Genomic DNA, 15258 nt, shown 5'->3' with positions numbered 1-15258 from the left:
ATATATATATATATATATACTTATGGATATATATACTTATATAGACTTATGAAATCATACAGGAGAGAATAAAGCCAGTCAGTTGAGTTTGTAGCAAAACTTTTTATGGTGCTTGAGTGTTCTTTTACTCATGGGCGTCGGAACCATTGAATGTGGGTGGGACAGGACCCACCCACTTTTAAAGACCAACGATATCGGACCCACCCACTTTTACCGTCTCTAATTCGGCGAATATGTCTGCGCACTTTTTAGATGTCTGCGCCATCAGTCAAATCCATTCCACATGACGAATGCACTTCTGTAACACAGCAAAGTAAATAAAGCATCTGAGTGTATCTGCTGCTCAGATACACCTAATCCTGCTCGATACTTTATTCTAACATTTAGATTAGTTACTTCATTTTTATGTTTATTAAAAACAAATGCCTTTCCGATGTAAAATGAGATGTGAAAAGGCAGAAGACCGATTTCGGCAATAGGTGGACGCGAACTCGGGTCGTTTGCGTCAAAAAACACTGGGTATTCGCTTTATCGCTTACGCCACTAGAATTACACTTCAATTACCCCGTGTTGTAGTGTTGTCACGTTAGTGCGCAGAGGTAATATACATAATAAGGCACCACACTACAGAAAATGGCATATACTCCCCACCCACATTTATTTTGCTTCCGACGCCCATGCTTTTACTGCATGTGATAATTCATACTCAGAAAGTAGAACAGAACATAGTTAAAACAATTTAAATAGAGACCAACATTTTTCAAACATGATAGAGAGCTATTAAACAACTACACAACGTATAATAGTGTAAGGCGTGGAGTTTTAGCTGCCCGTGGGTGGATGTAAATAAAGACGATAGACTTGAAAATACCGACGACTAGTAATTTTTATTGAGCAAAGGCCTAGAACTCGGGAAGAGATCAACACTAATCTCTGTGCCCGCCACAATCTACTCTGCTCTCCTCCTTCACATTATAAGACCTTCTCAGAGGACGCAACACCAAAATAAAAGTCCTTGACAGAAACATGCAAAAATAGAATACAATTAATATTAAATAAACAACTTCACAATAGCCTACATACTAATAACACCCTAAATATGTTATGTAGCCTAATTTGCACGCATTGGGGAGTCGCGCTCTAAACGCGGGGTATTAAAATTGCTTTTGAAGGCGCGTGCGCGTTTTACTTTCGGTTTTGTTTGAAGGATCGCGCGAACTCTCGGCGGTGCTGAACGGGATTTTGAAAAGTGCCCAGTGGAAATTCGCCCCTGGTACATCGTATGCTATATTAAAGGTCTTTTTAAAACACTATTTTAATGCATTAAGTCACGTTAAGCGTTTTAAAATGCCCCGGCATCTGGAGATTCCGCCGGAAGTGCCGCTGCTTCCTTTTACACTGAAATGCCTTCCGTTTACACTGAGATGCCTTCCGTTTGCACTGAGATGCCTTCCGTTTACACTGAAATGCCTTCCGTTTACACTGAAAAGTTCACGCACATCCACATATGAAATCACTTGCATATATGTATATACACAACTCAAGCATGCGTCTTACCTTAAATTTATTTTGTATGTTTGCGTGAGTGTTTTATGGGTGTATATGCGCGCAACGAGTTTATATGTATGTGCGAGTGTTTTTAGGTGTATATGCATGGATCAAGTTTATATGTATATGCGAGTATGTACAGGTGTGTCTGCATGCAGCGAGTTTGTATGTATATGTGCGTGTTGTTGTAGGTGTATATGCATGGATCAAGTTTATACGTATAAGCGAGTGTTTTTTAGCGTATGCATGCGTTAAGTTTATATGTATATACAAGTTATTCACAAGTGTATATGTATTCATGACTAATAAAAGATGTATTGGTATGGATTTCATATTAGTGTGCATGTGTATTTCATATGTATATTTTGAACATCCACCAGTATACATGTATATGCAAGTAATTTCTAGGTGTATATGCACGTGTTTTATGTATGTATTGATAAGCGAAGTTTGATTTAAATCCTACGTGGCGCCTCATAGAGATGTGACTGTTATTCAAGGATGCAGTTACTGCACAAAAAAAGAGTTGTGTTCATCTGAGAAACTTTGCATTCACTCTGATAACTTTCGCATTTTCTCTCATTCTCTTGCAAAACTAGTTGAGTTCAGACAAACATTCATTTACTGTACAGCTTGCAGTGGTTCATACAGATCTGTACGTTCACAGTGAAGCAGTTTATAGTTTAATTTTGAACTTGGACTCAAGTATAAAGAAATACAAATGGTAGGAGACGTCTTGAAGTGCTACTTGCTGAAGGACCTGAATAATCCCAGAAGGGGATCACAATATTTGTATGTGTCATTGATGTGATTTGTCTTTGCAATGATTATTTATTTATTTATTTATTTATTTTTAATCTGCAACACAATTTGCCGCATACACAAATAGCAAAAAAGCACAATAAAGCTAATTCTGATTCTGTAAGGATACATTTATGAAAAAAATATGTGACTAGTCAAAACTGAATACAATTTAAACTTGGTATGTGGATATATCAAATAGGGTTATATTGAATACTTATGGTGTCAGTTTATCCCATTTTAGATTAAAATTAATTATTTAATTACCTCAGTCAAATGTGGCACTTCTGCTATGCTGGGTCTCATGAAACTTCATCTTTTACTGTCCCTTCAAGAACAAGACTTGTGTTCAGTGTAAGTCTGTGTTGTATCTGATGCCATTGTTTAAGGATTATACAGTTATCAAAATTGTAAATTCATTATTGACATTTGAAGTCTAATTTAAAGTGTTTAATGTGAGCTGAAAACCAGAAACAAAACAGTTTATTGTTATTTTGCATTATTTAATCACATCATAGCTGTAATAAGTTCTGTGATTTCTGTTTATTCACATTTCTCATTTCCATTTTGTTACAGATTCTTTTATCTGAGTGACAGTGATCTAAGCAAGTTTCTTCTGCAGCTCTTCATTAAAGCAGCAGAGATTGAGACACAGACAGGAGAACAGATGCTGAAACTGTTATCATCAGTCTGCACCAACTCTACTGATTATAGATGGACTGACATATTTTATGAGAGTGATTTCCTGCTGGATCTTTGCTCACATGTGAAGAACTATGAGACTCAAACAGGCAGGAGTTTCCTTCCAGCATTACAGTCAGTTTTCCAGTCACCTGATGTCTGGATCATAGATCTCTCACAGAGAAAGAGCTCCGTCCTCCTGGAAGTGCTGAAACTACAAACACAGAAGAAACCAGTAGATCTGAGAGGATGTTCAGAGGAAGAGAGTGAAGTGAAGAGTTTCCTTCAGTGTCTGCCCTACATCTCACAGCTGAGGTGAGAAAATCTCTGTTGACTTACAGTTATTCTGAAATCTGATTTCTGCATAAGCTGGAACATGTTTTCTGGTCTTAATGAGTGTCTTTAGATTCGGGACTCTGTTTTGTTTCAGTGTTTGCTATAGAGTGATTCATTCTGATCATTCACTACATCTGATCTCATTTGTGTGTCAATGGCTAAATCTAAGAGTAGTTTTTGTTCAGGGTGAGATACAGCTGACTGTGGGTGTGAATACTCATCATATCTGTAGATGTTTGAGCACAAATTATGGGTGTATTTATGGGGCGTCTTTGTAGATTCAACCATCAGATGCTGCCAAAGTACATGTGCTAAATGATGTAGCTGACAATAACAGTTCACTGTTAACACTAGTCATGATGGAGTGTGTCAGTAGATCAATATGAGATTATATTCACATTCTCTGTCATTTAATTTAGGACATCATAGAGTGTGGGATGAACTTCCCAAAGACAGCATGTCAGGAGATGTACACAGAAGGGTAAAAATAAATAAATAAATGATTAATAATTCCATTCAATGTATTATCATGGAAATAAAAGCAAAAAGAAGCAGGATTTTCAACAAGAGACATCATCATGTTTCTGCTCTTCTGTGATCAAATCATTTTAAACTGATAAACTCATGTAAAGATCATAGTCAATGATCCAGTAAGTGAATGCTTTCAAGCAGTCAGATTAAAACAGCACACATTCAGAGAAAACACGACCCATTTCATCAGAGATGGTGCTTAAAATTATTAATTTCAGTGTATACTTTGCTTCAAGACATGAGCTCTCTTGTATTGTGTGATTGTTTCAGAGCAGATTAAACTGTTTCCCATCACACTGTGTGATATATAGACTGAACAACCACTAAACTTCTGAAAGTAATTATAATGATATTTTTCCTGTGTTGTTATAGATATGTTATGGACTTGGCTGTTTTTATAGAATGAGAATGATTATTACTGTCGTTGGTGTGAACGAGTCTTAAGACTTAAGACTGGACCAAGAAATTCTGCATCTTTCTCCTTCATACTCACAGAATTTGCACGAATAACATCCCACTGCTCTGCATTTCAGCGAAAACATTATCAAATTAGATCCCTGAGTCTTGTTGAATTGTTTATTTGTGTATGATGTGAAGTAGTGTATTAATAAAAAAATTGACTGAATTTAATGAAGTGTTTGGTTTTTGATTTTAATATTATCAGGTTCTGGGACATTTATAATGAAGAAACAAGGGTGTCTGCAGTAAGATTCCTGCTGAATCTCTGTGTTGCTGCAGTAGAAATGGACAAATATGCAGGAACAAGATTCTCGACTCTGCTGTCATCTGTATGCAGCTACAAAACCTTCCCTTTTGATGAAGAGTTTGGTGATTATGATGCTGATGATCAGAGAGATTTCCTGCTGGATCTTTGCTCACATGTGAAGAACTATGAGACTCAAACAGGCAGGAGTTTCCTTCCAGCATTACAGTCAGTTTTCCAGTCACCTGATGTCTGGATCATAGATCTCTCACAGAGAAAGAGCTCCGTCCTCCTGGAAGTGCTGAAACTACAAACACAGAAGAAACCAGTAGATCTGAGAGGATGTTCAGAGGAAGAGAGTGAAGTGAAGAGTTTCCTTCAGTGTCTGCCCTACATCTCACAGCTGAGGTGAGAAAATCTCTGTTGACTTACAGTTATTGTGAAATCTGATTTCTGCATAAGCTGGAACATGTTTTCTGGTCTTAATGAGTGTCTTTAGATTAGGGGCTCTGTTTTGTTTCAGTGTTTGCTATAGAGTGATTCATTCTGACCATTCATTACATCTGATCTCATTTGTGTGTCAATGGCTAAATCTAAGAGCAGTTTTTGTGCAGGGTGAGATACAGCTGACTGTGGGTGTGAATACTCATCATATCTGTAGATTTTGAGCACAAATTATGGGTGTATTTATGGGGCGTCTTTGTAGATTCAACCATCAGATGCTGCCAAAGTACATGTACTAAATGATGTAGCTGACAATAACAGTTCACTGTTAACACTAGTCATGATGGAGTGTGTCAGTAGATCAATGTGAGATCATATTCTCATCCTCTGCCTTTTAATTTAGGAGTTTTCATAGTGTGGGATGCAACTCCCCAGAGCCAGAGCATGTCACACATGTACACAGAGGGGTAAAAAAAAAAAGAGATGTACACAGAGGGGTAAAAAAAAAAAAAAGATGATTAATACTTCCATTCAATGCATTATCATGCAAATTAAAGCAAAAAAAGAAGCATTTTTTTTCAACAATGGACATTATGATGTTTCTGCTCTTCTGTGATCAGATCATTTTAAACTGATAAACTCCTGTACAGTTTATAGTCAAGGATCCAGTAAGTGAATGCATTCAAGCAGTCAGATATATAAACATCAGAGATGGTGGAGAAAATAGTGACTCGTGTCCAGATTTCAGTAAATTATTAATTTCAGTGTGTACTTTGCTTCAAGACATGAGCTCTCTTGTATTGTGTGATTGTTTCAGAGCAGATTAAACTGTTGCTCATCACACTGTGTGAAATACAGACTGAACAACCACTAAACTTCTGAAAGTAATTAGAATGATATTTTTCCTCTGTGTTGCTGTTGTTATGGTTGCAGTATGGACTTACCTTTTCTAGTAGAAAAAGAATAATTATTAAAACATAGTTACTGTTCTTGATGTAAACAAGCCTTAAGACTGGGCACATCCAAGAAAATTTCCATCTTCCTTCATACCCACAGACTTTATACAAATGACATCCCATTGCACTGCATTTCAGCAGTGCAAATTAGGTTATCAAATTAGGTTCCCTGGGGCTTGTTGTTGAATTATTTGTGTATGATAAGATGTAATGTATTAATGAAAATTGAATCAAATTAATGAAGTGTTTGGTTCTTGGTTGTATATTATCAGGTTTGGGGCCATTTATAATAAAGAAACAAGGATGTCTGCAGTAAGATTCCTGCTGAATCTCTGTGTTGCTGCAGTAGAAACTGAAAGATATGCAGGAACAAGATTCTCGACTCTGTCATCTGTGTGCAGCTACAAAAACTTCCCTTTTGATTATTATGGTCATGGTCAGAGTGATTTCCTGCTGGATCTTTACTCACATGTGAAGAACTATGAGACTCAAACAGGCAGGAGTTTCCTTCCAGCATTACAGTCAGTTTTCCAGTCACCTGATGTCTGGATCATAGATCTCTCACAGAGAAAGAGCTCCGTCCTCCTGGAAGTGCTGAAACTACAAACACAGAAGAAACCAGTAGAGCTGAGTGGATGTTCAGAGAAAGAGAGTAAAGTGAAGAGTTTCCTTCAGTGCCTGCCCTACATCTCACAGCTGAGGTGAGAAAATCTCTGTTGACTTACAGTTATTGTGAAATCTGATTTCTGCATAAGCTGGATCATGTTTTCTGGTCTTAATGAGTGTCTTTAGATCAGGGGCTCTGTTTTGTTTCAGTGTTTGCTATAGAGTGATTCATTCTGATCATTCACTACATCTGATCTCAACACATTCTCACTCCCAACTCGTCACATATTGACGCTTGGTCAGGACCCCTTGGCATCAAATTTTGACACACAGGGTACCCCTTTAGCATCATTTTTGATATGCAGGGTCTTCCGTTGGTTTAAATAAGAAACCTTTGTCATCAATATGCTGACGTGAAAGGCATTGGGAATTTTATCGCCACAATTAAATTACGTATTGGGTAATAATTTTGCCATTATTGCATATATGTTGAGGTGTTTTTTTTTTTTTTTTTCCTAATGTAAACAGTTTATGAGCACGTAACCCAACCCCTGCCCCTAAACCTACCATTTGTCAATATAAAACACAAGATATAACAGGCAGAAACAACTACAGTCACAGTTTATTTAAAAAATATTAATATCCCAAGTCTTCCAAGACAAAACCATTGATTTCTGAGAGGAATAGACATGATCACCGTCTCCACTGTACAGCTCATCCTGTGTGCAAACTGTACACGATTATTTATTTATTTATTTATTTATAATAAAGAAGACTGTTTGAACATGACAAAAATATTAACATGTAAATCCAGATACAAAAAATATTAAGGTCAATCTTATACTCTAGAACAGTGTTTGAAAGGAGAAAAATAAATAATAAAATAAACAAATAACCTCATAGAAAAAAAAAAACAGCAACTAAAAAAAAAACATAGAAACTGCACAAATTTAAACTGTCAGCAGAAGAAGCGTTATGCCTGCTTTGGTTGTGAAATGCCATTGGCTCTCGTGTGTCTCGTGACTGATTGTGTGATGCTAACAATGTTCAGGAGTTTCTTTTTGAATGTGAATGTGTGAGAGCGAGATCATCTTCAGCATTTAAAACCTTATGATTTACTCTGTTCTTCAAATAAATATATCGGAGGACTTGGAATGCAACGTGACTTGTTTGTAATACTTTTATTCTGCTTTTTATGGTCAGTTTTTGCAATAAATACCTGTGACTGTACTTTTATTTGCCTGTTGCGTGTTTTATATTGTTCAGAAGTGGGCAGGTTTAGGGTAGGGGTGGGGTTGGTGCTCTAAAATATCTGTGAAAGTATAAATTTATATAAAATTATCTCTCTTTTTCCAAATGCATGCAAACCATTAAACACAATGCGTAATGCAAACAACTAGAAGCAATGGAGGACCCCAGGTTAACCAATTAGTAACACATTTATCAGATAATTCCATGTTATGCAAGTGTGAAGCTCGGTTTCAGGGATTATGTGTCTTCATATCAGGCAACCCAGTTGTGTTTCTCGGCGGCAAGATTCAACCTAGTTGTTGTAGACTATATATTATACTCTATTCATTTTTTTTTTTTTTTTTTTTTTTTTTTTTTTTAGAAACCTTGCACTTTTCCATCTTGTATTATTAGGTGCAGTCCACTGCTATGTGCCGCAATATCAATACAGAAACAGCTTGATACCTGTATTGTCAAATAACTGTACAGATGCATTGTCATATCAAACATGGACTTCCAAGGAAATTCCCATCCTCCTCCCTTCAGACTCCCAGATTTGCACAAATGAAATTCCATATAGCAGTGCATTTCAGCTAAAACATTATCAAATTAGATCCCTTTTTGATGATTTATGTTCAGTTGTATATTAATGAAAAATGACTCAAATTATTGAAGTGTTTGGTTCTTGTTTGTATATTTATCAGGTTTTGGGACATTTATAATGAAGAAACAAGGGTGTCTGCAGTAAGATTCCTGCTGAATCTCTGTGTTGCTGCAGTAGAAACTGAAAGATATGCAGGAACAAGATTCTCGACTCTGTCATCTGTGTGCAGCTACAAAAGCTTCCCTTTTGATTATTATGGTCATGGTCAGAGTGATTTCCTGCTGGATCTTTACTCACATGTGAAGAACTATGAGACTCAAACAGGCAGGAGTTTCCTTCCAGCATTACAGTCAGTTTTCCAGTCACCTGATGAATGGATCATAGATCTCTCACAGAGAAAGAGCTCCGTCCTCCTGGAAGTGCTGAAACTACAAACACAGAAGAAACCAGTAGATCTGAGAGGATGTTCAGAGGAAGAGAGTGAAGTGAAGAGTTTCCTTCAGTGTCTGCCCTACATCTCACAGCTGAGGTGAGAAAATCTCTGTTGACTTACAGTTATTGTGAAATCTGATTTCTGCATAAGCTGGATCATGTTTTCTGGTCTTAATGAGTGTCTTTAGATTAGGGGCTCTGTTTTGTTTCAGTGTTTGCTATGGAGTGATTCATTCTGATCATTCACTACATCTGATCTTAACACATTCTAACTTCCAACTCATCACATATTGACACTTTGTTCACCCTTTGAGCGGTACGGTCCCACATATGGGATTTAGAACGTTCGGTGACGTCACGCAACTGCCAAATTCAAACTGTGTTTTCGCGCGTTGGCTGGCGCTGAGCCACAGAGAGACACTTGCTGCGCTTGTCATATAATCACAATTGAGCAGTGTTTTCAACGACTTAACGTTTATTTTAGGTTTTAGGAATTTAAATACACATAAGTACTAGTAAAACAATACATTTAGAGTTTGTAAAATACACACGGATGTCTATGGAAGCAGTAATAACAATCCATTCAAGTATAATTTGCCGACGTGTTTGATTTATATCAGATACACATAATGTAAGTAATGATATAATTCACTCCATTTCTTTCCCAGTTCACCAGCTACTTACTTGCATGTATTTCAGGAGAAATTGGTGAATGTACGTGCTGTAAATCCGGCTGAGGAGTCTCTGAACGGCAGCGCGAACAAACATGGCGGCGCCCATCTCACGATATAGATCACGATCCAGATCATTTATAAAGGTTTTAAAACGGCAAAATACACTCACTTACACGTATTTGTGAATCGGAATGTCAGATAGTTGAAGACATGGTAAGCAAAAGTGTGAATATTTTGAATAAAAAAGGAAAAACGAAATAAAAGCGATACGTCTGTCATACAGCGCTATAGTGACTGTGGTGTCAATCATGACGCATTGCCATGGAAACAATAAAGTGAACGTTCTAAAATAACGGTCGCCTAAAAATAACTCACTCTGGGGGGTCAGATAGAATATTTTAAACTCACCAGTGAAAGGGTTAATAGTTTTGTAATGTTCAAACAGTCTTCTTTATTATAAATAAATAAATAATTGTGTACAGTTTGCACAGAGCTGTACAGTGGAGACGGTGATCGTGTCTATTCCTCTCAGAAATCAATTGTTTTGTCTTGGAAGACTTGGGATATTAATACTTTTTAAATAAATTGTGACTGTAGTTGTTTCTGCCTGTTATATCTTGTGTTTTATATTGACAAATGGTAGGTTTAGGGGCAGGGGCTGGGTTACATGCTTATAAACTGTTTACACTGAGAGAGAGAAAAAAAAAAAAAAAACAAACAAAACAAACAACAACAACAAAAAAAAAAAAACACCTCAACATATATGCAATAATGGCAAAATTATTTCCCAAAATGTAATTTAATTGTGGCGATAAAATTCCCAATGTCTTTCACGTCAGCATATTGATGCCAAAGGTTTCTTATTTAAACCAATGGAAGACCCTGCATATCGAAAATGATGCTAAAGGGGTACCCTATGTGTCAAAATGTGATGCCAAGGGGTCCTGAACCCTTTCACTGGTGAGTTTAAAATATTCTATCTGACCCCCCCAGAGTGAGTTTTTTTTAGGTGACCGTTATTTTAGAACGTTCACTTTATTGTTACCATGGCGACGCGTCATCATTGACACTGCAGCCACTATAGACCAATTATCTGTTTGTAAACATCCGGGATGCGCGCGCAGCATGGTTGCAGAAAACCTGGAGAGATCGCCTTTACAGCTAGAGAATTACAAGGATACGGCACAAAATACTTGGATTTAAAAAGAGTATAGATTATATTGATTAGATGTCATTTTCAAAATGTTATTCGCATATCACAACAGCTTGTCAGCCAGCCATAAGAAATGTTATTCAACGAAATTGGCGTTAGATAGTGGGATAGTCTTACAGACCCGAAACAGGGATGACGTTTTTTTTTTATGGGCGGTTCAAGTGGCAGTGTATGGAGCCATGGAAAAAAAAGAATATAAAAAAGGTAAATTTGATTTTATATTTCAAAATTCTGAATTTATTTTCGCAATTCAGAGATTATATCCCACAAATCTAGATGAAAAACAACTCGTCCCACACTACTGCTTTTTTCCCCTCAGAATTAACAAACTCCAAATATAAAAAGTCAGAATAGGAGATATATAAAGTCAGAATTAGGAGATATAAACTTGCATTTTTGAGAAACAATAATCAGAATTGTGAGATAAAATTTAAAAAAATGTTATGCAAAATGTTAACAGTAATAGGTTTAAATAAAATTTCATGCTGTAACTGTAGGGCTAATAGTACATCCCCTTTGAACAGCATATGTGAATATTATGTAGACTTATTGTTTAAATCAAGTTTACGCTTTAAAAGTAATCACAGCAGTTTTCACCCATAGTATGTTCGTTTAAACGTCTGCCTTTAGCTTCAAATGGCGTCTTTGACTACAGTATTGTATAAAAATTATTTGCATTCGGATTTTGACATCAAAAGGCACAAAAAAAAATTTTTTTTCTCTTATTTCATGGAGTTTACCCGTTCACCTCCATTTGCTACCAGTGTTTTCAGCAACCACTATGCGCGCGCAGCTGCAAATGACGTCACTGTGACGTCTACTCGAAATTGGTCTATAGCGCTGTATGACAGACGTATCGCTTTTATTTCGTTTGTCCTTTTTTATTCAAAATATTCACACTTTTGTTTGCCATGTCTTCAGCTATCTGATATTCCGATTCACGAATACGTGTAAGTGAGTGTATTTTGCCGTTTTAAAACCTTTATAAATGATCTGGATCGTGATCTATATCGTGAGATGGGCGCCGCCATGTTTGTTCGCGCTGCCATTCAGAGAGTCTTGTCAGCCGGATTTACAGCACGTAAATTCACCAGTTACTCCCGAAATACATGCAAGTAAGTAGCTGGTGAACTGGGAAAGAAATGGAGTGAATTATATCATTACTTACATTATGTGTATCTGATATAATCAAACACGTCGGCAAATTATACTTGAATGGATTGTTATTACTGCTTCCATAGACATCCGTGTGTATTTTACAAACTCTAAATGTATTGTTTTACTAGTACTTATGTGTATTTAAATGTCTGAAACCCAAAATAAACGTTAAGTGGTTGAAAACACTGCATAATTGTGATTATATGACAAGCGCAGCGCGCGTCTCTCTCTTGCTCAGCGCCAGCCAACGCGCGAAAACACAGTTTGAATTTGGCAGTTGTGTGACGTCACCGAAAGTTCTAAATCCCATATGTGGGACCGTACCGCTCAAAGGGTGAACATGTAAATCCAGATACATAAAATATAAGGTCAATCTTATACTCTAGAACAGTGTTTGAAAGGAGAAAAATAAATAATAAAATAAACAAATAACCACACAGAAAAAAACTAAGTTAAAAAAAACATAGAAACTGCACAAATTTAAACTGTCAGCAGAAGAAGCCTTACGTCTGCTTTGGTTGTGAAATGCCATTGGCTCTCCTGTGTCTCGTGACTGATTGTGTGATGCTAACAATGTTCAGGAGTCTCTTTTTGAATGTGAATGTACGAGAGTGAGATCATCTTCAGCGTTTAAAACCTTATGATTTACTCTGTTCTTCAAATAAATATATCGGAGGACTTGGAATGCAACGTGACTTGTTTGTAATACTTTTATTCTGCTTTTTATGGTCAGTTTTTGCAATAAATATCTGACTGTATTTTTATTTGCCTGTTGTGTGTTTTATATTGTTCAGAAGTGGAATGCATGCAAACTATTAAACACAACGCGTAATGCAAACAACTAAAAGCAATGGAGGACCCTGAGCATCAAAAAGTGACGTCAAGGTGTCCTGACCAAGTGCTCATCATACTGTATCTCTCTTTCTCTCTCTGTCTCGTAAATGAACACTTGATGAATTCCACTTTTCTGAGAGTAGAATATTGAAGTACAGATCGCTAATCTGTAAGTTTACTGGTGTTTTCAGAAATCAAGTGTTTTTATTTTCAATCGACAGGGGGAGATAGAGAGAGAGAGTGCGCACGGTTGCCAGGTTGACAAATTAGCAACACATTTATTCCATATTATGCAAGCGAGAAGCTCGGTTTCAGGGATTATGTGTCTTCATATCAGGCAACCCAGTTGTGTTTCTCGGCGGCAAGATTCAACCTAGTTGTTGTAGACTATATATTATACTCTATTCATTATTTTTTTTTAGAAACCTTGCACTTTTCCATCTTGTATTATTAGGTGCAGTCCACTACTATGTGCCGCAATATCAATACAGAAACAGTTTGATACCTGTATTGTCAAATAACTGTAGAGATGCATCGTCGTATCAAACGTGGACCTTCAAGAAAATTCCCATCCTCCTCCCTTCAGACTCCCAGATTTGAACAAATGAAATTCCACATAGCAGTGCATTTCAGCGAAAACATTATCAAATTAGATCCCTTTTTGATGAATTATGTTCAGTTGTATATTAATGAAAATTGACTCAAATTAATGAAGTGTTTGGTTCTTGATTGTTTATTATCAGGTTTTGGGACATTTATAATGAAGAAACAAGGATGTCTGCAGTAAGATTCCTGCTGAATCTCTGTGTTGCTGCAGTAGAAACTGAAAGATATGCAGGAACAAGATTCTCGACTCTGTCATCTGTGTGCAGCTACAAAAACTTACCTTTTGATTATTATGGTCATGATCAGAGTGATTTCCTGCTGGATCTTTACTCACATGTGAAGAACTATGAGACTCAAACAGGCAGGAGTTTCCTTCCAGCATTACAGTCAGTTTTCCAGTCATCTGATGTCTGGATCATAGATCTCTCACAGAGAAAGAGCTCCGTCCTCCTGGAAGTGCTGAAACTACAAACACAGAAGAAACCAGTAGATCTGAGAGGATGTTCAGAGGAAGAGAGTGAAGTGAAGAGTTTCCTTCAGTGTCTGCCCTACATCTCACAGCTGAGGTAAAGTGGTCTAGTTCAGAGCTGGCAACTGTTTCTTTATCTGTCCTACATTGTCATCAGTGCCCACTGACTGTCAGGTCTAAGTGTAGGGAAAATTTCAGAAGTGTTTGACTTAATATACATTATTGCATAAAGGATAATGAACGTTGTTTGTCTGTGTGTAGACTGTCCAAAAAGACTCTCCAGAAGATGGTTCAGTGTGTCTATGAAGCTCAGGAAGAAGAACAGACTCAATGCTTCCTGCAAAAAGTGGGTGGGGAACTGATGTCCTGTTCCTTAAACTGGGAAGAGCTTCATTATTTCCTGCAGCACAGAATTCAACAAATCACTGTGGATCTCAGAAAAAGCAACATTCAATGCAGAATCAGTGAAATCCTGCCTTTCTTGGACAGGATTCGGTTTAAACGGTAAACAATTCGTTCTTTCACAAAGTACGTATCTAGTAAATTATAGGAAATATACAGTGATTTAATGATATGTGTGATGTGTGTCTGTACAGGATGAGCTCTGTCTTCATGCTGTGTGTAATCAGAGAGATCTATGAGTCCGGCTCTGCTGGTTTTGTGTCCAGTCTGTTGAGTTCAGTGGAGAACTACATTAATCTGCAGTGCAGAGATCTGGACTCTGTTCACTGTGACGCCCTGCGCTTCACACTGCAGCACTGCACTGCAGCTTCACTCAACCTACAGTGGACCTCCATACCAGAGGAAGAGCTGGAGAGCATTCTGCCTCTCTTCACACACGTGTCCCACCTCAGGTCTCACTGCTTTTCTCTATTCTTCTGTTTCTCTGTCTCAGGTCTGCCTGTGTGTTACATTCAGTAGTTTTCTGGGTGAGGTCAGAGAACCATTAAGAGGAAGCAGAATCTTTCAATTCCTTAAGATTCTGAATCCATTCTTTTAAACTGTTACTGATGTTACCAGAATCTGTCCTGATGTAGTATTTGTCTGTGTTCAGTGTTGACAGGCGGCTGTTGCTGAAGATGCTTCACTGCTGCAGTGTCTCTGATGTCCAGCAGGAGGCAGCATCAGTTCTGCTCTCCGTCCTGCAGCACAAGCTGGACTTCTCCTGCCGTTCTGCTCTGGATCTGACAACAAACACAGACTCAGAGCCTCTTCATCTGACCGCTGACGACTGCCGTGCAACGTCCAGAGTCATTCAGAGAGCTCATTCAGACACAAAGACACAGCTGATTCTGCAGGACTGTGAGATTCACACAGCTGGAATGGATGAGCTGTTCCCAGTGTTACATTCTGTTCAACTCTGGTGAGAAACATCAACAGATCACAGTCACACACAGATCCAATATAAAAGCATTCAGTATTTATTACACAT

General features: G+C 37.5%; 2 protein-coding genes across 15 annotated transcripts in view; one reads left to right on the top strand and one right to left on the bottom strand.

Moving 5' to 3' along the window:
• Positions 1–15250, top strand: part of LOC127161044 (uncharacterized) — a 43251-nt gene extending 28001 nt beyond the window's left edge. For 2 of the 14 annotated variants that reach the window (XM_051103768.1, XM_051103686.1), the window contains 8 exons: positions 2926–3345; positions 4562–5008; positions 6273–6701; positions 8541–8969; positions 13495–13923; positions 14088–14330; positions 14423–14680; positions 14881–15247. In XM_051103768.1, coding sequence (XP_050959725.1) covers positions 2926–3345; positions 4562–5008; positions 6273–6701; positions 8541–8969; positions 13495–13923; positions 14088–14330; positions 14423–14680; positions 14881–15193 — 2968 coding nt within the window. In that variant the 3' untranslated portion in view covers positions 15194–15247. Of the gene's footprint in view, positions 1–2925; positions 3346–4561; positions 5009–6272; positions 6702–8540; positions 8970–13494; positions 13924–14087; positions 14331–14422; positions 14681–14880 lie in introns of all 14 variants that reach the window. The other 12 variants (XM_051103697.1, XM_051103726.1, XM_051103733.1 and 9 more) reach the window with 12 other exon arrangements.
• The window catches only part of LOC127161310 (gastrula zinc finger protein XlCGF57.1-like), a 243173-nt gene that overhangs the window by 185603 nt on the left and 42312 nt on the right, over positions 1–15258 (bottom strand). The window lies entirely within an intron of this gene.

Source organism: Labeo rohita, chromosome 3 (assembly GCF_022985175.1).
Source record: "Labeo rohita strain BAU-BD-2019 chromosome 3, IGBB_LRoh.1.0, whole genome shotgun sequence".
Lineage (NCBI taxonomy): Eukaryota > Metazoa > Chordata > Actinopteri > Cypriniformes > Cyprinidae > Labeo > Labeo rohita.
Note: the sequence above shows the minus strand (reverse complement) of the source record. Positions and strands in the feature narration are given on the sequence as shown.